Source organism: Microcaecilia unicolor, chromosome 3 (assembly GCF_901765095.1).
Source record: "Microcaecilia unicolor chromosome 3, aMicUni1.1, whole genome shotgun sequence".
NCBI lineage: Eukaryota > Metazoa > Chordata > Amphibia > Gymnophiona > Siphonopidae > Microcaecilia > Microcaecilia unicolor.
In genome coordinates, this window is record NC_044033.1 from 221,343,358 (window position 1) to 221,367,354 (window position 23,997).

The 23,997-nt window shown below is 47.8% G+C and overlaps 1 protein-coding gene across 1 annotated transcript in view; it reads right to left on the reverse strand.

Moving 5' to 3' along the window:
• Positions 1-468: 468 nt before the first annotated feature.
• Positions 469-23,997, reverse strand: part of LOC115464394 (histo-blood group ABO system transferase-like) — an 80,041-nt gene continuing 56,512 nt past the window's right edge. Inside the window, exons 5-8 of the mRNA XM_030194776.1 lie at positions 8,334-8,387; positions 4,197-4,226; positions 1,812-1,847; positions 469-544 (exon numbers count right to left, since the gene is read on the reverse strand). Coding sequence (XP_030050636.1) covers positions 469-544; positions 1,812-1,847; positions 4,197-4,226; positions 8,334-8,387 — 196 coding nt within the window. The remainder of the gene's footprint in view (positions 545-1,811; positions 1,848-4,196; positions 4,227-8,333; positions 8,388-23,997) is intronic.

Genomic DNA, 23,997 nt, shown 5'->3' on the forward strand with positions numbered 1-23,997 from the left:
ACTAATTACTTCAAGTAAGCCTAATGTCAGTTAACAGAGACTGTATACTGTACGTATAATAATAAACAGTACTGTACATATGTTTATCAGATGTCAAGCTTCTTTGGGTCACAACGGTTAAGTGCAGGCTCCAGTTAACTGCATGCATTTCTTTGGTCCCAGACCCTTGCACTTAAGTGGATTATATAAATATATATATATATACAAATTAATATGCTAATATGCCCTTCCCATCCTTTGCCCCCCCCCCCCCCACCCCCCCCCCCCCCCCCCCCGAATGAAACAGTCACACTACACCCATGGGATTAGGCTGCAGTTTTCTCCAGCGGTGTTCATAGGTCCTGCTTCACTTAAATAAATTAATACCAAAAAATGAAACTCTAACTAATGCCAGAGACTGGGATACTTACTTTCCAATGGCAGAGACCGTAAGACCAATTCTATAGTTCTTCTGCTGATAGTCTTCCTTTAGGATATCGCTGTTAAAAGTCCCTCCCAGACAATTGGGGCCAGCCAGGGAGTCAGAATCATCACTTCATTGCGTCTGAAAGAGTCAACTTGTTAGTCAAGAGACTTGAGGGTCCTTTTACTAAGCCGTTAGGACTTAGTAAGTCCATATATGTTCATTACTTTCAGGAAAGATCCTATTCCTGCTTTATTATCAATAAATAATAAGACCCGTCTGTATTAATACACTTCCTAATTCTCCTTTGATTATTCTTTCTTTATTTCATATCAGTCTCCAATACCACATAACAAATATCCACCTAAGTATTGAAAACATCTATCTGATTTTATAAATTCAAAGCTAGTTATGGATATGATGTTATCACTTGAGAATGCGGTATTTAAATGTTCTTGTTATCTACGTTAGTTACATGTATGTGACTGCACTATTTGACGTTCATTGTTTCTAAGCATATTGCTTGAATTGTACCTGCTTCTAGTAAAGAGTTTGTATTTTTTAAACTTTAGACAAATGTTAGGTTTATCTCAAACCATCCAGATGCTCTAATTTTCTCTCTATGTCATTCCATACCTCAATATATGACTCTTTGTTTACTATCTGTGATAATAGATTACACCAGGTTTTTTTTTGTTTTGTTTTTCAGATGTATCAGGGGGATTGAGCTTTTGCTGACTTGCCTTTGTCTTCCCCACTCTACATATTCCTTTTTGGCCAGGCTTTCCGCTCTGTATACCTTTCAGTCTTTACATCTCAATTTTTTTCTCCTTCTTCTTTTGTTTTCCTTTAGTAGCTACTGTTTTCTCCTTTGTTATTTTCTTGAGACTCTTAATAGACTACCTATTTTGCATACTCTGTCTCTCGACTCCCTATGGTCCTCAATTATTGTAATACTCCGTGGTTAATTTGAACACTGTGTCGTGGCATGTCCATGGTATGAGACACCCTATAAAAAGAAAAAGACTTTGTAGCTCTCAAAAGGAAAAAAAAATGCAAACAATCTTTTTACAAGAAACACATTTATCTGATACAAAACTATTCAAGGTTGTTAAAACACAGGCGGACTGTGAAATATTGCAGGAAGACCTAAGGAAATTGGATGACTGGTGGATTTTCAGTGGCACTGCCAGATTAAGTGTCACTGAATATCAGTGTTTGAGCAGCCATGAGTGATTTAAAGGGCCAGGAGCCTCTTCTGCCTGCTTAAATCACATTGAAGGAATGTTTTTTTTTCCTTTCATATCCCTAATCTACCATGGTCTAATGCACCATTCCCAGGGTAAAAATATTTTAAAAACTATAAAAATGCATTTGGCATTTCTATTATAAAAGGGCAATTACTCACGGAACCTGTCCAATATCAGGTTTGCTATAGTGCGTTCTGGAAAGAAAGAGCAGAAGTAGGAAATGAGTAAGGGTGGGTGAAAATCAGAAAAATCACTCAGGTCTGTATGGCATTAATAACTGGGGAGATAATGTGCAGGCCTATTAATTCAAATCACAACACAGCCCTTATCCCCTGTTACTAAGCCGCATGGCAGTGCCTACACAATCCATTCAAAGTGAATGGGCTGTGTCGGCATTAGTGCACGGCAGCCGCTAGCACAGCTTAGTAAACAGGGGTTTAGACTTTCACAGACAAGAACTAGTCATAACTAATTAATGAGTACTGTAAACTAATTGTAGTTCAACAAAACAAGAGGCACTGATCTGCCTACTTAAATAAAATTGCCGATTTCCAGACCACTTACACAAAATTGTGTGGATAATGGCTATACAAACATGAAGAACTACAATTAATGAAAAAATATAAAAGCAGATCAAGTAAAAAAACAAATAAATAAAAGAGAAGTGGTTTCATTCACTTCATTCACGTTTCTCCCTCAGGCTGCATCAGGGGTAAAAAGACTAAAAGGGGTTAAAACTAGGCATACCCCTTATAGTTAACATATCAAACCACTTATCACACTTCTCAATTCAACCTGACCCACTCGTATCAGTTTACCAGCAGCCTGAGGGTGAAACGTGACCATGTTGGGTAACAGTTTGAATAAAATCAGTTCTCTTTTATTTGCTTTTTTACTTGATCTGTTTATATTATTTTAACTAATTATAGTTTGTCATGTTGTATAGTCATTATCCAGACAATTTTGTGTAAGTGGTCTGGAAATCAGCAATTTTTAACCTAGGCCCCACAAATAGTCATGTCCACACCCCTGAGGTACTATGGAGGTCATCCTTACTTTTACAGATGATCATCTCTTTCTTTTATTAGCCTTGTTCTTGCCTGTTCTGAAAAATGTTTTCAGAACTATTGTTCAACAAGATATCTATTAACAATTCAACACTTTACAAAACCCTATACATGACTCGATACAGTTCTGTGTTTCGGCGCAGAAGGCACCTGCTGAGGAGTTTTAGGGACAAATCAATCAACTGTGTAGTTGTCAAAATACAGCAAAACATGTAATGAAACACCATAAAAATAAAGGTGATGATATGTGACACAGTATGAAAACAAAACTGGAAAATGCTGGTGTTTTCCGGTTTTGTTACATTTTGTGCACCTGATATCACCTTTTTTAAAATGCTGTTTCATTATATGTTTTGCTGTATTTTGACAACTACACAGTTGATTGATTCGTCCCTAAGACTCCTGAGGCAGGCACCTTTTCCCCAAAATGGACTGCGTCAAGTCATATGTAGGGTTTTGTATAGTGTTAAATTGTTAATAAATATCCCAAGATTTGAACATCAGTGGCTGCTTCCCCTTTTTCTGTTTTTTTGTTCTGTGTCATTTTTTCAAAAGGGGCCTCTTCTGCTTGCTAACAATCACAGGTCACCAGTAGCAAAGGTTTATCTTCAAGGGTGTCTGATCAATTGCTCGTATGATTGACCAGGGAAGGGGGATTGCTGTCACTCAGTTTAAGAACCACACTAACTTCATGCTTTCTAGGAATGATTTTGTACAAGATTTTGGGAGAAAAGCTATTATTTATTTATTATTTTCAGCATTTGATATACCGCAAGTGATTCCTGAGGCGACTATGCGGTTACAGGTACTTTGCACTGTCCCTAATGGGCTCACAATCTAAGTTATATATTGTACCTGGGGCAAATTTTGATTAATCATTGAGCGGTACTTTTCCTTAGGTGCGCTGAAAAATGGTTTGCGGTAATATATATCCATTTTTCAGCGCGCCTGCAAAAAATGCCTTTTTAAAATTTTTGCCGAAAATGGACATGTGGCAGAATGAAAATTGGCATGTGTCCATTTTGGGTCTGAGACCTTACCGCCAGTCATTGACCTAGCGGTAAAGTTTCACGCGGTAACCAGGCGGTAGTGACTTACATGCATCAAATGCCACTTGGCGTGCGTCCGATACGAGCATCCAAAAATAAATTTTTCGGACATGAGTATCGAATGTGCGCCAAAAATGAAATTACCGCAAGAGCCAAGCGGTAGCCTGGTGGTAACTCCATTTTGGCATGCGTTGGGCACATGTAGATGCTTACATGGCTTAGTAAAAGGGCCCCTGAAGTAGGCTTTGGGACTTTTTTGATAACTTATTGGAATGACTAGCATGACTAAAGGTCTCCTCCCAACCTTGAATGTAAATATATGGAGCACATAGAGGCATATTTTCAAAGCACTTTGGGAGGCTAAGTTCCATAGGTTTCTATGGAACTTTGGGAGGCTAAGTGCTTTGAAAATGAGCTTGATATTCACCTTATAGGTAAAGATCCATTCGCTGGCATCCTAGTAATTGTCAGAAAAGAAAAACATTGGCATCATATTTCAGCACATTATGATTTTCTTTATATGTACTCCACGATAAAATAAACTGCACAATATTTCATCATTTCTTTGTAAAAATCAATGTTTTCCCTAGCATACAGCTAAATCATTATGATTATCTCAAAAAAAAAATTATCAATAGATGACAATCCAACTTGTGTAGGCTATCAATGATTTTTTTTTTGAGATAAGAACTTTTGCAGGATACTTTGGGCAAAATTCTATAAATGGTGCCTTAGAAATTGGCACTGGAAAACCACACCCTTAGCACGATTCTATAAACTACGCCTAAAGTTAGGCATAGTTTATAGAATAGGCTCATGTGCCGTTCTTGCAATTTAGGCGCACCCATTTAGGCCACCTAAAACCAGGCCTAAATGCCTGCACTGATCAAGTGTATTCTATAATAGTGCGCATAGTTTTTTGAAACGCCCACAACCTGCCCATGGCCATGCCCCCTTTTTGGCTGCATGCATTAGAATTTACACACAGTACGTTATAGAACATGCCTAGAAAATTGTGCACGTAAATTGTAATTAAAGCCAATTAGTGCTGCTGCTAATTGGTTGTTAATCACTAATTATAGGTGCTGATTGGCTTGTTAATCAATTAAGTTGTGTGTGCAATTTGCACATGCAGCCAAATTGTCGCACACAACTGAAGGCGCCATTTATAGAATTTGGTGTCTTGGCATTTTCTGAGTTGTTTGATAATTAAGGGGTCCTTTTACTAAGCTGCAGTAGTATGTGGCCGTGGTAGTGTGGGCGCGTAGAATTGCCATGCGCCCAGGCCACTTACTACCGTTGCAGTAAAATCCCTATTTTTAAAATGAAGGCTTAAATGGCCATGTGATAAATAAAAAAAAAGTCTGCAAGCGGCCATTTACTGACTGAGACCTTAGTGTCCTATTTAGTAGTCAGTAAGGGCTCCTGCATTAACCGAGCAGTATTCGGGCAGCGATTACCACCGGGTGCGCCTACACCATAGGCCCGTGCTAGAAAATTACTTTCCGGTGTGGGAAATGGCGCACAGCAAAATCAGAACTACTGCTAGGTGCCTGGGCACGCCTGGCAGTAGTGCTGATTTCCTGCACACTACCTGCTCAGTAGCCGCACCGCCATTTAATAAAAGGGCCCCTAAGTGAAGGAGACACACATTCAGGCTTATTTTCGAAAGTGATCACCGGGCATCTTCTGATGTAAATCGGGAGATGGCTGGTGATCTCTCAAAAGCGGCGAAATCTGTATAATCGAAAGCTTTTATGACACCATCGCCGCTTTCCCGTTGCTGAGCCGGCGAAAGTTCAAGGGGGCGTATCGGTGGTGTAGCGAACGCGGGACATAGGCGGGCATGGGCGTGGCTACCAGATAGCCGGCTTTCACAGATAATGGAAAAAAAAGCGGCGTTAATCAGTATTTCGCCGGGTTTACTTGGTCCTTTTATTTTCACGACTAAAAGGCTCAAAAAAGTGCCCTAAATGACCAGATGAGCACCGGAGGGAATGGTGGATGACGTCCCCATACTCCCCCAGTGGTCACCAACCCCCTCCCACACTAAAAAAATAAAAATAAAAACCTTTTTTGCCAGCCTGTATGCCAGCCTCAAATGTGATACCCAGCTCCCTGACAGCAGTATGCAAGTCCCTGGAGCAGTTTTTAATGGGTGCAGTGCACTTCAGGCAGGCAGACCCAGGTCCACCCCCCCTACCTGTTACAGTTGTGGTGCTAAGTGTTGAGCCCTCCAAACCCCCCCAAAACCCACTGTACCCACATGTAGGTGCCCCCCTTCACCCTTAAGGGCTATGGTAATGGTGTAGAGTTGTGGGGAGTGGGTTTGGGGGGATTTGGGGGGCTCAGCACCCAAGGTGAGGGAGCTATGCACCTGGGGATCAGTGCACTACAAATGCTGGCTCTTCCCAAAACCAAATGCCTTGGATATAGCCAGGGTTGAGATGGCCGCTTTTAACTTCCATTATCACTGAAAAACAAAAGCGGCCATCTCAAACCCGGCTAATCCAAGGCATTTGGCCAGTTCGAACCGTATTATCGAAACAAAAGATGGCTGGCCATCTTTTTCGATAATACAGTTCCGGCCAGCTGTTGCGCCGCCACCAAAATAGATCGCCGGCGATCTATTTCGCCGGCGCCATTCGATTATGCCCCTCATTGTCATCTTTTGGATTGAAGCAGGAACCTATAGTCTTTTTCAATATTTTGTATGTTTTAAGTGGAGTTTTTTTTTTCTGACCAATAATTATAGATTTCTAGCCCTATTAATTTTATAAGTTAGAGGTCTTTGTCTCCACTTTCTTATTTTTTATAGCTTTCTCAAGTCCATTTCCCATTGGAAAGAATCCTTGCTTCTTTGATTTCAGCAGCTTTTTTTTCTGGAATTTGTCTACTCTTACTGTTAACTTGGGGGTCCTTTCACTAAGGTGCACTGAAAAATGGCCTGCGCTAATGTAGGCACATGTTTTGGACGTGCGCAGGTCCATTTTTCAGCGCACCAACAAGAAGGGTCTTTTTTTTATGTCCAAAAATGGATGTGCAGCAAAATAAAAATTGGCGCGCATCCATTTTGGGCCTGAGACCCTACCACCACCTATTCACTTAGCGGTAAGGTCTCACACGTTAACCGGGTAGTAATCGCCAGCACATGTACACTGCCAATTACCGCCCGGTTAGCGCCGCTTGTCAGAAAATAAAAATATATTTTCCAACGTGCGTAAAAATGGAATTACCGCCAAGGGCACGCAGTAGCCGGGTGGTAGTTCCAAACTGACACACGTTGGATGCGCGTAGGCGCCTACGCACCTTAGTAACAGAGCCCCTTGGTAAGTGAAATCACACATTATTATAGTGCTGCCAAATTTTCTAGCTTCCCTAATTTCTATTAACATTTCATCGTCTGTCTGTATGTTGTGCCCATGCGGAGGTAGTACAGCCCTACCAGTATTCTCATTCCCTTCCCAGATGGAATTTCTATCCATAAAGATTCCAATTTTCTATCCGTTTCCTGCAGAATTTTATTCTGTTAGATTCAATTCCCTCTTTTCAAAATAGGCTCCCCTTTCCCTAAATTGTTACCAGTTTCTAACAAATCTAAATCCCTCATCCCCTCATTATCATCTCATTCGTGCATTGAGATTCCTGAGCTCTGCCTGCCTCTTGGGTCCTACTCGTGGAACTGGAAACATTTCTGAAAATGCTACCCTGGAGGTTCTGGATTTCAACTTTCTACCTAAAAGCTTGAATTTGGCTCTCAGAACCTCTCGCCCACATTGTCCTATGTTGTTCGTACTCACATGTACCAAGAAAGCTGACTCTTCCTCAGCACTGTCTAAAATCATATAGGTAACACATGAGGTCCGCCACCTTTGCTCCAGACAGGCAAGTGAGCAAGTGATCTTTACATCCACTAGCCATGCAGCTATCTATTTGCCTAATAATTGAATCTTCAACTAAAATAGCCATCCCAATCCTTCTAGGCAGGACATTTTTTTGTCTGCTAGCTGTGCTCTAAACTGATGCCCTATTAAACTTTAACAAAGGAATGGTGTAGACCCAAAGGTGGATCAAGGAAGCACTTTATTGTAACATCTCAAAGGACCTGACATGGGCCGTGTTTCGGCAAAACTGCCTGCGTCAGGGGTTGATACTGCAAATCCTAGTATGAAACACAAAGTTATTTCAGTTATAAAATACAAGAGCAATGAAAAACTTGCAAAGTATTACAGCATAAATGCTGTATCAACCCCTGACCCAGGCAGTTTTGCCGAAACACGGCCCTTGTCAGGTCCTTCGAGATATTGCAATAAAGTGCTTCCTTGATCCACCTTTGGGCCTACATCATTCCTTTGTTGTACTGTTTGACATTGTGTGGTTGATTCCCTCTTTTTTTACGATTCTATTTAACTTTAAACAATGACTTCAAATGCTAAAACTATAGTCTAAACTGCCTATGTTAAATATGCAGAGTAATTTTTTAAAGACATTGAAATTACCGTTTTAACCTCAAGACTACCTTTTACTAATTTTGAGTGCAATTTCCCAGCAGGTAAATACTCACCAGTGCAATTTTAATCCTTGCAACAGGTCCTGTCCTGGTACCTCTTCTGGATATCTGCAGGTAGATTGTTGTTGGGAAAAGTATATAAAATTAGAGTTGTGCATTCATTTGAAATGACATGGGAAATATCAGTTTCCAATCTCATTTCATAAAATGAAACGATAGGAAAAACTCTGACTTTTTTAGGGGGATGAGGTGTTGTTAATAGGGGACACTCTTCTGAAACAGTGTGCACTTTTCATAAAGAGTGCACACTGTTTCTGAACAAGGGCACACTCATTCCTGTTAATTCACACATATGTGCACCATTACGCATGCACAAATATTCAAGTTTATTATACGTTTACTATCCCACCCTTAGCGGCTAAAAAAGCAAACAGAACATTAGGAATTATTAGGAAAGGAATGGAAAACAGAAATGAGGACGTTATAATGCCTTTGTATCAATCCATTGTGCGACCGCACCTTGAATATTGTGTTCAATTCTGGTCACCGCATCTCAAAAAAGATATAGTAGAATTAGAAAAGGTACAGAGAAGGGCGAAGAAAATGATAAAGGAGATGGGACGACTTCCCTATGAAGAAAGGCTAAAGTGGCTAGGGCTCTTCAGCTTGGAGAAAAGATGGCTGAGGGGAGATATGATAGAGGTCTATAAAATCATGAGTGGAGTGGAACAGGTAGTCGTGAATCACTTGTTTACTCTTTCCAAAAATATTAGGACTAAGGGGCACACAATGAAACTACAAAGTAGTAAATTTAAAATGAATTGGAATTTTTTTTCTTCACTCAGTTGTAATTATACTCTGGAATTCATTGTCAGAGAATGTAGCAAAGGCAGTTAGCGGGGTTTAAAAAAAGGTTTGGATGGCTTCCTAAAGGAAAAGTCCATAGACCATTATTAAAATGGACTTGGGGAAAATTCACTGTTTATTTCTAGGATAAGCAGAATAAAATGTATTGTACATTTTTGAGATCTTGCCAGGTACTTGTGACTGGATTGGCCACTGTTGGAAACAGGATGCTGTGCCTGATGGACCTTTGGTCTGTCCCAGTATGGCAATACTTATATACTTACAGTATATAGTCGAAAGAAACAAGGTAGACAAAATGAAGTCAGACATGACCGTTAGGGCAGGGGGAAAGTTACAGTAATTGCATGTATTCACTCACTACTGGAAAATAGTGCGTCCTCTTTTGGAAAGAAAGCGCACTCTTCCAAAACAGGGCATGATTTTCATGAGTAGTGTGCACTCTTGTGAAAGAGAACTCACTCTTTCCAAAAGAGTGAGAGCTACGAACGATATTGCTCCCGTAACAAAACAAATGTACAATACTAAAGTTCCTGTAAGTAGTATGGGAAATAGGATGAATAAGAGGCTAGTATCCAGCAAGGTGTAATGAAAGGAGTGCCAAGACATACAAAGACAGGAAAAGAGTAAGATGAGAACAATGGCTTTATTGAAGAAAATAATCAAAAACCTAACACAGCCACATTTCAGCATATTGCCTGCATCATAAATCCTTTGATGTTGTTACAGAAGTATTTCACTGAAAGAATAACAGTCTGCACAGAGCGCCCTTTAGATGCCTAACTGTGTGTGCAAGCTTTTTTGCCTGCCGAAAGCTGGTGTAAATGCTCGCGCCCAACTGATGGTGGTTAGGTGCACAAATGCTAATATTCTATAGCATTGTGCCTAATTTCCAGGAATGCCCTTCTCATAGTCACACTCCTTCTGAGTTGTGCATGTAACTAATTAGTCTATTAGGCACTAATCATCAATTATTGGAGGTAATTGGCGCTAATTAGGAGTTACACGTGCATTTGATTCAATTGTTTATGCTTTCAAAAAGTATTTCAATAACAAAATAAACAAACACTAAAGCTCCAGTCCCTGTTATTCATTATTGCTTTAAACTCAAGTATACTGAGTATCACTCATTAATCACTGCAGTTAAGAAATATCACTATTCTAAGGTTATTAAATTCACTCGTAACAAGTCTCAGAAGTTGATTCAGATAATGAGAAACATTTCCCTTCTATCCTTCCCCCTCCATCTCTCTCTCAAATCTTTATCTCCTTTGATACTGTCGCCATGGCCTGGCAACATAAAATTAACATTCTCCGAGGACAAGCAGGCTGCTTGTTCTCACGACTGGGTGACGTCCGCGGCAGCCCCCACCAACCGGAAAGAAGCTTCGCGGGACGGTCGGCACGCAGGGCACGCCCACCGCGCATGCGCGGCCGTCTTCCGCCCGTGCGCGACCGCTCCCGCCAGTTCCTTTTTTTCCGCGCCTGGAGAGAGTCGTGCCTTGCCGCTCTCTCTACTTCAGCCGCCGGATTTTGCGATCGCGTTTACGCGAATCGTGCTTTTTTCTATTGTTTTTTCGGTTTTCGTAACCGCCCGGTTTCCTTTTATAAAAAAAAAAAAAGAAACCCTGCGCGTGTGGGACACGCGCTCCCTTTTTTCCCTCGCTTCCAGCGGGGACGCCACGTTGCGGCCTAGTGGCCGCTCGGTCGTTGTTTTTCGTGGTGTGATTTTAGCCACCATTGACGACTTTGACTTCGCCGACGCGATTTTTCCGTCGATGTCCTCGAAGGTCCCGAGTGGATTTAAAAAGTGTGGTCGCTGCGGCCGGCCGATCTCGCAGACCGACACCCACGCTTGGTGCCTCCAGTGCCTCGGGCCGGAGCACAATCTCAAGTCGTGTTCTTTGTGTCTCGGTCTCCGGAAACGGACTCAGGTTGCGAGGCAAGTTCTGCGGGACCGTCTTTTTGGAACTTGCGCCGGCCCCTCGACGTCGACCTCGAAGGCATCGGTATCGACGCCCGGCCCTTCGGTACCGGTATCGATGCCCGAGACATCGGCACCGATGGCAGCGACCCCAGGAGAACAGGTCCCGTCGGCCCGCCGGTCCTCCGGTGAGAGTGGGGGTGAGAGGCCGCGTGGGCAGTCGGCCCCGGTCACGCCCTCAGCTCGTGGCCCACGGGACCGAACCCTGTCTGACCCGGTATCTCGAGACCGAGGGGGATCGACCTCCTCCTCCTCCATGCCCTCCGGCGCCGGTGACGTGCATCGGAAGAAAGACAAGAAGCGCCGTCACCGGTCGCCTTCGGTGCATCCCGATGTCGGAGAGGAGGCGACGCCGAAGCGTCATCATCGTGAGGAGAGGTCTCCGTCGGTTGTAGAGGTACCGACGCGTCGGGGTTCCGGCACCGAGGTGCCGTCTCCTGGCCCCCAGCAGCTTCCGGCACCGACACCCTTACCGGCCCCACCGCCTTTCCCGGCAGCGGGCCTGGACGAGTGCCTCAGAGCCATCCTTCCGGGGATCCTGGAAGGGCTGATGCGCCAGGCTGTGCCGGCGCCGGGGGTGCTTGCGCCCTCGGCGCCGATGACTGTGGCGCCGGCGAGCTCTAGCCCCTGGCGCGGGCTGTCGACACCGCCGCCGCTTGCGGTGCCGGCTCGACCGCCACGCAGGTGGAGTCCCCGTCGACGTCGATGGAGGGAGCTCCGTCCCCGCCGGCGCGGGGAGTCCACCGCTCGATTGACCCGAGACCTCGGTGCCTCGACGTCGATCCGGGCCCGGTACAGGACTCACGCTACAGAGCTAATGGTCCGATACCGAGGATGAGGACTCGTGGTGGGGAAGAGGAGGACCCTAGATATTTCTCCTCAGAGGAGTCCTACGGGCCTTCCCTCGGACCCCACGCCTTCACCGGAGAGGAAGCTCTCACCTCCTGAGAGTCTCTCCTTTGCCTCCTTTGTGCGGGATATGCTATCAGCATTCCCTTCCACGTGGTCTCTGTGGAAGAGCCGAGGGCCGAGATGCTCGAGGTCCTCGACTATCCATCACCACCTAGAGAGTCCTCCACGGTGCCGCTGCACAATGTCCGAAGGAGACGCTGCTCCGGAACTGGGTGCGACCCACTAACTAATCCCACCATTCCCAAGAAAGCGAGTCCCAGGTACAGGATCCACTTCTGACCCAGAGCTCAGTGCGCCCCAATTGCCCCATGACTCAGACGGTCCTTGGATTCTGCTCTCAAGAGGGCACGGAGTTCGAGGGATACCGCCTCGGCGCCCCCGGGGCGGGAGTCTCGCACTCTGGACTCGTTTGAGAGGAAGGCCTACCAATCCTCCATGCTCGTGACCCGCATCCAGTCATACCTGCTCTATATGAGCATCCACATGCGGACCAATGTGCAACAGCTGGCGGACCTGGTCGAGAAGCTCCCGCCGGAGCAGTCCAGGGCCTTATCAGGAGGTGGTCAGGCAGCTGAAGGCGTGGCAGAAAGTTCCTGTCCAGGGGTATTTTTGACACCTGTGACGTGGCATCTCGTGCTGCGGCCCAAGGTATAGTGATGCGCAGGCTCTCATGGCTGCGTGCCTCTGACCTGGACAACCGCACCCAGCAGAGACTGGCTGACGTCCCTTGCCGGGGCGATAACATTTTCGGTGAGAAGGTCGAGCAGATGGTGGACCAACTGCATCAGCGGGAAACCGCTCTCGACAAGCTCTCCCACCGGGCGCCTTCAGCATCCACCTCCACAGGTGGACGTTTTTCCCGGGCCGGCTGGCTGCACCCTATTCTTTTGCGAAGCGTAGGTACAACCAGCCGGCCCGAAGGCCTCGTCAGGCACAGGGACAGCCCCAGCGCGCTCGTTCTCGTCAACAGCGTGCGCCTAAGCAGCCCCCTGCGCCTCCACAGCAAAAGCCGGGGACGGGCTTTTTGACTGGATCCACGGGAACATAGCCGCCCCTACAAGTGTCCGTACCGGACGATCTGCCGGTCGGAGGGAGGTTAAAATTTTTTCACCAAAGGTGGCCTCTCATAACCTCCGACCAGTGGGTTCTCCAAATAGTGCGGTGCGGATACGCCCTGAATTTGGCCTCCCTGCCTCCAAATTGTCCCCCGGGAGCTCAGTCTTTCAGCTCCCATCACAAGCAGGTACTTGCAGAGGAAACTCTCCGCCCTTCTCAGCGCCAATGCGGTCGAGCCCGTACCACCCGGGCAGGAAGGGCAGGGTTTCTATTCCAGGTACTTCCTTGTGGAAAAGAAAACAGGGGGGATGCGTCCCATCCTAGACCTGAGAGGCCTGAACAAATTCCTGGTCAAAGAAAAGTTCAGGATGCTTTCCTTGGGCACCCTTCTGCCAATGATTCAGAAAAAACGATTGGCTATGTTCCCTGGATTTAAAGGACGCATATACTCACATACCGATACTGCCAGCTCACAGACAGTATCTCAGATTCCGCCTGGGCGCACGGCACTTTCAGTATTGTGTGCTGCCCTTTGGGCTCGCCTCTGCCCCACGAGTGTTTACCAAGTGCCTCGTGGTGGTAGCGGCCCTACCTACGCAAGCTGGGAGTGCACGTGTTCCCATATCTCGACGATTGGCTGGTCAAGAACACCTCGGAGGCAGGAGCCCTCCGGTCCATGCAGTGCACTATTCAACTTCTGGAGCTGCTGGGGTTTGTGATAAATTACCCAAAGTCCCATCTCCAGCCAACTCAGTCTCTGGAATTCATAGGAGCGCTGCTGAATTCCCAGACGGCCCAGGCCTACCTTCCCGAAGCGAGGGCCACCAATCTCTGGGCCCTGGCTTCGCAGACCAGAGCGTCTCAGCAGATCACAGCTCGGCAGATGTTGAGACTTCTGGGTCATATGGCCTCCACAGTTCATGTGACTCCCATGGCTCGTCTTCACATGAGATCTGCTCAATGGACCCTAGCTTCCCAGTGGTTCCAAGCACCGGGAATCTAGAAGATGTCATCCGCCTCTCCACCAGTTGCCGCACTTCACTGCTCTGGTGGACCATACGGACCAATTTGACCCTGGGACGTCCATTCCAAATTCCGCAGCCCACGAAAGTGCTGACGACGGATGCATCTCGCCTGGGGTGGGGAGCCCATGTCGATGGGCTTCACACCCAGGGTCTGTGGTCCCTCCAGGAAAAGGATCTGCAGATCAACCTCCTGGAGCTCCGAGCGATCTGGAACGCACTGAAGGCTTTCAGAGATCGGCTGTCCTGCCAAATTATCCAAATTCGGACAGACAATCAGGTTGCAATGTATTACGTCAACAAGCAGGGGGGCACCGGATCTCGCCCCCTGTGTCAGGAGGCCGTCGGGATGTGGCGTTGGGCGTGTCGGTTCGGCATGCTCCTACAAGCCACATACCTGGCAGGCGTAAACAACAGTCTGGCCGACAGACTGAGCAGAGTCATGCAACCGCACGAGTGGTCGCTCCATGCCAGAGTGGTACGCAAGATCTTCCGAGCGTGGGGCACCCCCTCGGTGGACCTTTTCGCCTCTCAGACCAACCACAAGCTGCCTCTGTTCTGTTCCAGACTTCAGACACACGGCAGGCTAGCGTCGGATGCCTTTCTCCTCCATTGGGGGACCGGCCTCCTGTATGCTTATCCTCCCATACCTTTGGTGGGGAAGACCTTACTGAAGCTCAAGCAAGACCGCGGCACCATGATTCTGATAGCGCCCTTTTGGCCCCGTCAGATCTGGTTCCCTCTTCTTCTGGAGTTGTCTTCAGAAGAACCGTGGAGATTGGAGTGTTTTCCGACTCTCATTCGCAGAACGACGGAGCGTTGCTGCACCCCAACCTTCACTCTCTGGCTCTCACGGCCTGGATGTTGAGGGCGTAGACTTCGCTGCGTTGGGTCTGTCTGAGGGTGTCTCCCGGGTCTTACTTGCCTCTAGGAAGGATTCCACTAAAAAGAGTTACTTTTTCAAGTGGAGGAGGTTTGTCGTGTGGTGTGAGAGCAAGGCCCTAGAACCTCGTTCTTGCCCTGCACAGAACCTGCTTGAATACCTTCTGCACTTGTCAGAGTCTGGCCTCAAGACCAACTCAGTAAGGAATCATCTTAGTGCGATTAGTGCTTACCATTTTCGTGTGGAAGGTAAAGCCATCTCTGGAGAGCCTTTAGTCGTTCGATTCATGAGAGGCTTGCTTTTGTCAAAGCCCCCTATCAAGCCTCCTACTGTGTCATGGGATCTCAACGTCGTTCTCACCCAGCTGATGAAACCTCCTTTTGAGCCACTGAATACCTGCCATCTGAAGTACTTGACCTGGAAGGTCATTTTCTTGGTGGCAGTTACTTCAGCTCGTAGGGTCAGTGAGCTTCAAGCCCTAGTAGCTCATGCTCCATATACCAAATTTCATCACAACAGAGTAGTGCTCCGCACCCACCCAAAGTTCCTGCCGAAGGTGGTGTCGGAGTTCCATCTTAACCAGTCAATTGTCTTGCCAACATTCTTCCCCAGGCCGCATACCCGCCCTGCTGAACGTCAGTTGCACACATTGGACTGCAAGAGAGCATTGGCCTTCTACTTGGAGCGGACACAGCCCAACAGACAGTCCGCCCAATTGTTTATTTCTTTCGACCCTAACAGGCTAGGGGTCGCTGTCGGGAAACGCACCATCTCTAATTGGCTAGCAGATTGCATTTCCTTCACTTACGCCCAGGCTGGGCTGACTCTTGAGGGGCATGTCACGGCTCATAGTGTTAGAGCCATGGCAGCGTCAGTGGCCCACTTGAAGTCAGCCACTATTGAAGAGATTTGCAAGGCTGCGACGTGGTCATCTGTCCACACATTCACATCTCATTACTGCCTCCAGCAGGATACCCGACGCGACAGTCGGTTCGGGCAGTCGGTGCTGCAGAATCTGTTTGGGGTGTAAATCCAACTCCACCCTCCAGGACCCGAATTTATTCTGGTCAGGCTGCACTCTCAGTTAGTTGTTCTTCGTAGGTCAATTTCTGTTGTTCCCTCGCCGTTGCGAGGTTCAATTGACCTGGGTTCTTGTTTTGAGTGAGCCTGAGAGCTAGGGATACCCCAGTCGTGAGAACAAGCAGCCTGCTTGTCCTCGGAGAAAGGGTATGATACATACCTGTAGCAGTTGTTCTCCGAGGACAGCAGGCTGATTGTTCTCACCTACCCTCCCTCCTCCCCTTTGGAGTTGTGTGTTTCATCTTTTGCTAGTCATTCAACTGGCGGGAGCGGTCGCGCACGGGCGGGAAGACGGCCGCGCATGCGCGGTGGGCGTGCCCTGCGTGCCGACCGTCCCGCGAAGCTTCTTTCCGGTTGGTGGGGGCTGCCGCGGACGTCACCCAGTCGTGAGAACAATCAGCCTGCTGTCCTCGGAGAACAACTGCTACAGGTATGTATCATACCCTTTCTTAGAAGTTCCATGAATCTCTCAGTCCCTTCTCCAATTATCCAAGACTCCAGCCCGACACTTTCAGCAGTTTGGAGCAGTTTTAATTCCCCGACAATACAGGATCTCTTACGATTATCGCCTTCCATCCATCTGACATCTTCAGCACTTGATCCATGACCAGCTACATTAGTTAAACCATTTTCCTTACTTTGATGCTGCTGTTGCACTCCTTCATTGTGCCTGGTTCCTGGAAATCAGCCATCATTATGCTGATCTTTAAGCAACTAGACTTAGACCCTTCTCTCCCTTTAAATTACCGCCCTATTTCAATCTTACAACTCTGGAAAAAGTTGTTCTGAAACAATTAGCCTCCTTTTCTGAAAAAACTCTCACTTTACATCCTAGACAGGCAGGTTTCTGAACAGCTCACAGTACGGAAACTCTTCTCACTACACTATACAATGAGATTGCACCTCCTTGGATCATAAATCATCCATTCTCATTGTCTCTTTGGGTCTCTCATTCTACGTTTGATATGGTTGAACATGATCTACTTTTATATTGGCTATCTACAATGGGTATTTCTAGTTCTGTTCTACGCCGGTTTACTTCCTATCTACAAAAAAGTGAGGACAGCTGAAGGAGGATGCCAAGAAGTCTTTAATATAACGTCAACGGAGATTCGGGAGTTGCACAAATTTAAAGCATTGATATTCAGGAAGTGACATTTGAATGATACGCAGAGCATCAATTAATGTTTAAATGAATTGAAAAATGCCTAAATATGATTGTGGTATATAGTAATACTTACAAAAAAGTAAACATCAACTGATATGTGAATGAATTGATTAAATAAGTTAACGAATGCAGTAAATATGATTGTTGGTTAAAAATAAAATTATATACAATAAATGTGTAAAACACTGCACGAGTGGCACCATACATTTATCTCTTGATACTTCATTTTTAATTCAACCATTCACATGCTGAGATGGTTGCATGTGAATATACCAACATTAGTTCTACTTTAAGCAACAATTATGTTCATGGCAATGTTTTAACTTTACTATGTCATTTGATGTTTCAATTTTTTACTTGTATGATTATACATTATGACTATATGGAGGCTCATCTATTTATACATCATTCGATGTTCTGCGTTGTTCTGTCCTCCGACAGCCTCACACTAGTTTATAACGTGATCCTAAAATATGTGTAATGCCTTTACTGTTATTCTCAGTTCTAAGGACTATCATTGCTGCACTTTCTCACTGCAAAGATACATGAGCAATGCACTGTGGGTAATGTAGTTCACAGGCAGTGCAACCACACTTGCTTGGCTGTGTAAGAACTATTACCACTGGTTGTGAGGCTGCCCAGACCTCCTCCCTCTCTCTGCCACCTCCTCCCTCTCTCTGCCACCTCCTCCCTCTCTCTGCCAAGCTTGGCTCTTTTGTTTTCCTGCTATCATTTCCTGGTCATTCTCACTATCTCTGTCCTGGGAGGTCAGCCAGGTATGACCTTTCCCCCCAATCGAGAGCCGTCCTCTAGGGCCACTCCTTGCTAACCGATGGCAAGCTTTGTCCCCATTGGTCTCTATCTGCTCCTCCCTGAGCCTGTGTGAAGCCTCAACACCTCTTTGTCCTTTCAGCCATGAGGCATTCCAACACCATCTAGCCAGAGACATGGAGCATGGATCATTTCATTCCAGACAGCTCCGTCCTGCTGAAACTCCCTGTAACGAACCTGGTTTTTTTTTACCTTGAAAATATCTCCTCTCTAATGAGATATTGCACATTCCAGTCACCCAGCTTTGGACCATTTCTACCTGTTCAACTATCCTTCCCCCCCTGCAATATATCTACCTCTCTTCAGATCTTCACCCCCAACAGCTCTCAGATTAAGAAGTCTCTGTGTCCTGGAGCAGCACCTCAGAACATCTATCTGCAGTGGCGTTCCTAGGCTGGCTGACACCCGGGGCGGATCGCCGATGCGCCCCCCCCCGGCCAAATTACACCCCCCCCCCCGGGTGCATTTTTACCTGCTGGGGGGAGGTGCCGTGCGCCTGTCGGCTCCGAGTCCGCTCGTTCCCTGCTGCTCCCTCTGCCCCGGAACAGGAAGTAACCTGTTCCACGCAGAGGGAGCAGCAGGGAGGGAACAAGTGCCAACAGGCGCGCAGCACCCCCCCCCCCCAGCGGCGTGCACCCAGGGCAGACCGTCCTTACCGCCCCCCCCCCCCCCCTTGGTGCACCACTGTCTATCTGTGAGTAAATTATCTGTGATTTATTCAATAAAAGAAACTCCATAAAAAATAATAGAGACTTCAGGTGATTGGTGTGCCAAGGTTATACTCCAAGATATTGGGGCATTAAGTCATCAAGCCTTAAGAGTCTTGATATGCGTATCTTTTATATATTTGTTTCCATTTTAGGCAGTGTTTTATAATTTTATTACATCAAATAATTCCATTTTAAGCAACAATTATATTTATGGCATTGTTCAATTCATTTATATATTATTTGATGGTTTTTTGTGTTCTTTGTTTTCTTTACATGTATGGTGCCACTCGTGCAGTGTTTACATATTTATTGTATATAATTTTATTTTTAACCAACATCATATCTACGGCATTCTTTAACTTATTTAATCAACTAGCCGTTGAGCCCGTTAAAACGGGCTGGTATTGGGGTTTCGGAGGTCGACGCTGGCCCCCCCCGCGTGGTCGCCACCGCTCCCCCCCCCCCCCCGCGAGGTCGCCGCTACCGTTCCTCCACCCGGCCCAGGCCCTCTCTTCGCTACTGAACTTACATCCATTCGCCGGAAGGCAGCAGGGCAGATCAGCTGAGCTGCCGTCGGCCTTCCTTCTCTGCCTGTGTCCCGCCCTCATGTGACGTAACGTCAGCGAGGGCGGGGCACAGGCAGGGAAGGAAGGCGGACGGCAGCTCAGCTGATGTGCGTGCTGCATTCCGGCGAATGGATGTAAGTTCAGTAGCGGAGAGAGGACCTGGGCCGGGTGGAGGGCTGGCGGCGGCGGCGACACCGGTTGGGGGGGGAGCGGTAGCGGTGACCTCGGGCGGGGGGGAGCGGTAGTGACCTTGGCGGCTTTGCGCAGTTTCCCTCTCTGTCCCGCCCCCGTCATCACGTATTGACGCGGGGGCGGGACAGAGAGGGAAGTCTCTACTGCGCATTTGCGAGTCAGTCGGTCACTCGCCATTTATATGTTTGATTCATTCACATATCAGTTGATGCTTTACTTTTTTGTAAGTATTACTATATACCACAATCATATTTAGGCATTTTTCAATTCATTTAAACATTAACTGATGCTCTGCGTATCTCTTATATTTATGTATTTCATTATGCAGTGTTTTCTAATTTACCATTTCATACAATTTCATTTTTTTTATTCCTCTTTTACTTCTATTTTTTATTTCTTTTATTCATAAAGATAATTTTTTTCCACTATGTTTTAGATTTACGATAAATTTAGGAAATCACTTCATTAAAATCAACTGCATCAATTTTGCGCCACGAATTACAGACGCTATACAAATCATCATTCCTTGTCATCAAGCAAATGAAGCCATTACGTATGGGTTATGTCCATCAACCAGCAGGGGAGATAGAGAGCACTCAAACTTTCTCAGTGCCCTCTTGGCCAGCTAGCTCCACTGCCTCTTCAGTATTCTCTATCTCCCCTAGCAGGGGTGGCTGCAGCTTCTCGAGCTCCAGAAAAATCTGCCGGGAGGTGGTTCCTGGCTTGCCAGTTGTTAACCGGGGTGTTGGAGGCTATAGCAGCTTCACTTTAAAGGCACATAGGTTAGCCCTTTCCCTGCCTTACCCATACCTCCGTGGATGTGGACATATTGCATTGCTTTCCCTGTCCTTACCCACCAACAGTGGATGCAGGCATATAGGTTCGCCCTTTCCCTGCCTTTCCCACTCATCTGAGCCTCCGGAGTCTTCAATACCTCTGCTTTCCTCACAGCGTTAAAAAAAAAAAAAAAAAGTCGCGTCGCGTTTTTAAACGCAGAGACGCTGGAACAGAGGTTTTTGACCTGATTTTCAGCAGGATCGTAGTTGTATGCTAGATCCTTTGAGGTAAGAGTGTTTTCCAACTCCTCCGGGGTGGGCCCGCGATCGGGGCGATTTTGGCGCGAAACTGCCATTTTGGATTTTACCGCCATTTTTCGGCGATGGCTGCGGACAATGTAAAGCGCTGTTCCACGTGTGGCAAGCGCAAATCAGCAGCAGGGCTCTGTACATCGTGCTGTACAGGCGTAGGAGCCGGCCCGAGCATGGCGAGCAATGTTTCTTCCCGCTCTGAGCTGGCAGCGGGCGCCATTTTGCTTACACCGCATGGCGCGGTCTCCCTGGACACGGAGAGACCTGAGCCGGGTGGGGCACCTTGAGATGAGGTTATTTCAGGAGTGGCTAGCACCGGACAGGATTTGGGTGCCCAGGGTGAGATTTTCTCCCCGGATTTTGTGCTTTTGCTGCATAAAGCATACATGATGAAAAGAGCCCTCCCTCAAGGGTCGCCTGAGGCCCCTGTGATGGTCCCCCCGATGGATTCTGGCCTGGGACTGCCCACTGAGGTTTTCCCGGATGATTGGCCCAAAGATAAGCGCAGAAGGGTTAATTCCCCTTCCAATTGTGGTGCGCCTTTTTCCCCCCTGTGGTCGGGGTGTGAGGATTCGGAGAACTCTGACAGACGTTCTTGGTCTGAGGAACCGGAGTCGGGTGCGGATTTACCACAGGATCTGGATGATCCCTCCGCGGTGAGGATTTTCCACCATGATGAGCTGCCAGCGCTTATTTCAGATACCATGCAGGCCCTCTTGATTGAAGATCCTGACAATGGCATGGCCTCCTCGGGTAATCCTAGGATGGCTAGTACCAAGAAAGCTGCTCGGGCTTTCCCTTTGTATGACTCCATCCTAGAGCTTGTGTCGGCTCAGTGGGCTGACCCCGAGGGACCTTTGAGAGTTTCCAGGGCTATGGGGCAGTTATACCCTCTGCGTGAGGGGCATATGGCTCGTTTTCAAATGCCTACAGTGGATGCCCTAGTCACTGCGGTGACAAAGAGAACTACCCTCCCTGTTGAAGGAGGTGTTGCCCTGAAGGATGTTCAAGATCGTAGGCTGGAAACAGCATTGAAACGGTCCTTTGAAATTGCAGGTCTCACTGTTCGGGCGTCTGCATGCAGCTGTTATGCTGCTAGAGCCTGCCTAGCTTGGCTGCAACAGGCAGTGGCACAGCCCGGAGATGGAGCGGAGCCCTTCTTGGATGTGGCTCCGCGGATGGAGGTGGCCTTGTCCTTTCTGGCTGATGCCCTTTATGACCTTGTCAGAGCTTCGGCTAAACAAATGGCAGTAGCAGTGGCGGCTCGCCGTCGTCTGTGGCTACGGCACTGGGCAGCGGACATGGCCTCTAAGCAAAGGTTGGTGAAGTTGCCTTTTCAAGGGCTTCTCCTATTTGGTGAGGAGTTGGAGAAAATTGTGAAAGGCTTGGGTGATCCAAAACCCCAGCGCTTGCCCGAAGATAGGCAGAGGCCTTCCTCTAAGGGCAGGCGGTCCACTCCTCGTACAGACCTCGCTTCCGTGAAGCTAGAAGGTACCGCCCGGGGCATTCGGCTGGGTTCACTTCACGTGCCCGTGGTCAGCAGAGGAACTCCTTTCGCTCGGACAAGCGTTCCGCAGCTGGTGGCTCAAGGCCAGGAGTTCAGGGGCGACCCTCTCAATGATGGTGCGCCGGCCCTCTCCTCGATGCCTGTCATCGGAGGACGACTTTCCCTCTTTGCCGAGGAGTGGACCAAGATTTCCTCAGATCAGTGGGTTCTGGACCTGATTGGAGAGGGATACAGAATAGAATTCAACGCCCCAGTAAGAGACGTGTTTATGGAGTCCCGATGCGGTTCTGCCGTCAAACGGGCGGCGGTGGAGGAGACTTTACAAGGTCTGATTCGGTTAGGGGCGGTGACCCCGGTGCCTCCCGCCGAGCAGGGCTGCGGCCGTTACTCCATCTACTTTGTGGTGCCGCGAAAAGGTGGGTCCTTTCGCCCTATTCTGAACTTAAAAGAAGTGAACAAGTCCCTGAGAGTGCGGCATTTCCACATGGAATCCCTGCGCTCCGTCATTGCGGCGGTTCAGCCAGGAGAGTTTCTCACGACTCTAGACCTGAAAGAAGCTTACTTGCACATACCGATTTGGCCCCCGCACCAGAGGTTTCTGAGGTTTGCGGTGTTGGGAAAACATTTCCAGTTCAGGGCCTTGCCTTTTGGCCTCGCCACAGCTCCCCGAACCTTTTCGAAGGTAATGGTGGTAGTAGCTGCTTTTCTCAGGTGAGAAGGTATCAGGGTTCACCCGTACCTAGACGACTGGCTCATCAGAGCAGACTCTGCAACAGAGAGCTTACAAGCTACAGCCAGAGTGGTCTCAGTACTGCAATCTCTAGGCTGGGTCGTCAATATGGCCAAAAGTCACCTGACCCCTTCACAATCTCTAGAATTTTTAGGGGCCAGGTTCGACACAGTCTCGGGTTATGTGTTCCTACCCGAGCTAAGGCGGTGCAAGCTTCAGAATCAGGTCCGTCTGCTCCTGAGGATGCCCCGCCCGCGAGCTTGGGACATTGTCCAGCTGCTGGGATCGATGACAGCCACGATGGAAGTGGTACCCTGGGCGAGAGCGCACCTGAGACCGCTACAGTATTCCCTACTCCAGAGGTGGTCTCCAATTTCTCAGGATTACCAATGCAGACTCACTTGGCTCCCTGCGGCCCGACTCAGCATGGAGTGGTGGCTCTCGGACAGCATGCTGCGGCGAGGAATGCCGCTGACGCTCCCCATTTGGTGCCTGGTGGTAACGGATGCCAGCCTGAAGGGCTGGGGCGCACATTGCAAGGGGAAGCATGCCCAGGGTCTATGGACACCCGAGGAGTCGGAGTGGTCCATCAACCGCCTAGAGTTGAAAGCGGTGTTTCAGGCGCTTCTGGCTTTTCAAGTGACCCTGGAAGGATTGGCTGTCAGAGTGATGTCGGACAACACGACAACAGTGGCCTATATAAATCGACAAGGCGGAACAAGGTGCAGAGCACTAGCCGCGCAAGCCGAACTGATTTGCCACTGGGCCGAGCTGCATCTTCAGTGTCTGTCGGCAGTTCATATTGCAGGTCAGAGCAATGTGCAGGCCGATTATCTGAGCAGGCATCAGATCGATCCAGCAGAATGGAATCTGGCAGACGAAGTATTCCTGCAGATCTGTGCCAAATGGGGCAAGCCCGTGATGGATCTCATGGCGACAAGTTCCAATGCCAAAGTCCCGTGCTTCTTCAGCAGACGGAGAGATCCTTGCTCGGCGGGGTTGGATGCCTTGGCTCAACCCTGGCCTCCGGTTCTTTATGTGTTTCCCCCATGGCCCTTGATAGGGCGCCTGCTCTTGCGGATTCGGCTGCACCCAGGAGAAGTGGTCCTCATCGTCCCGGATTGG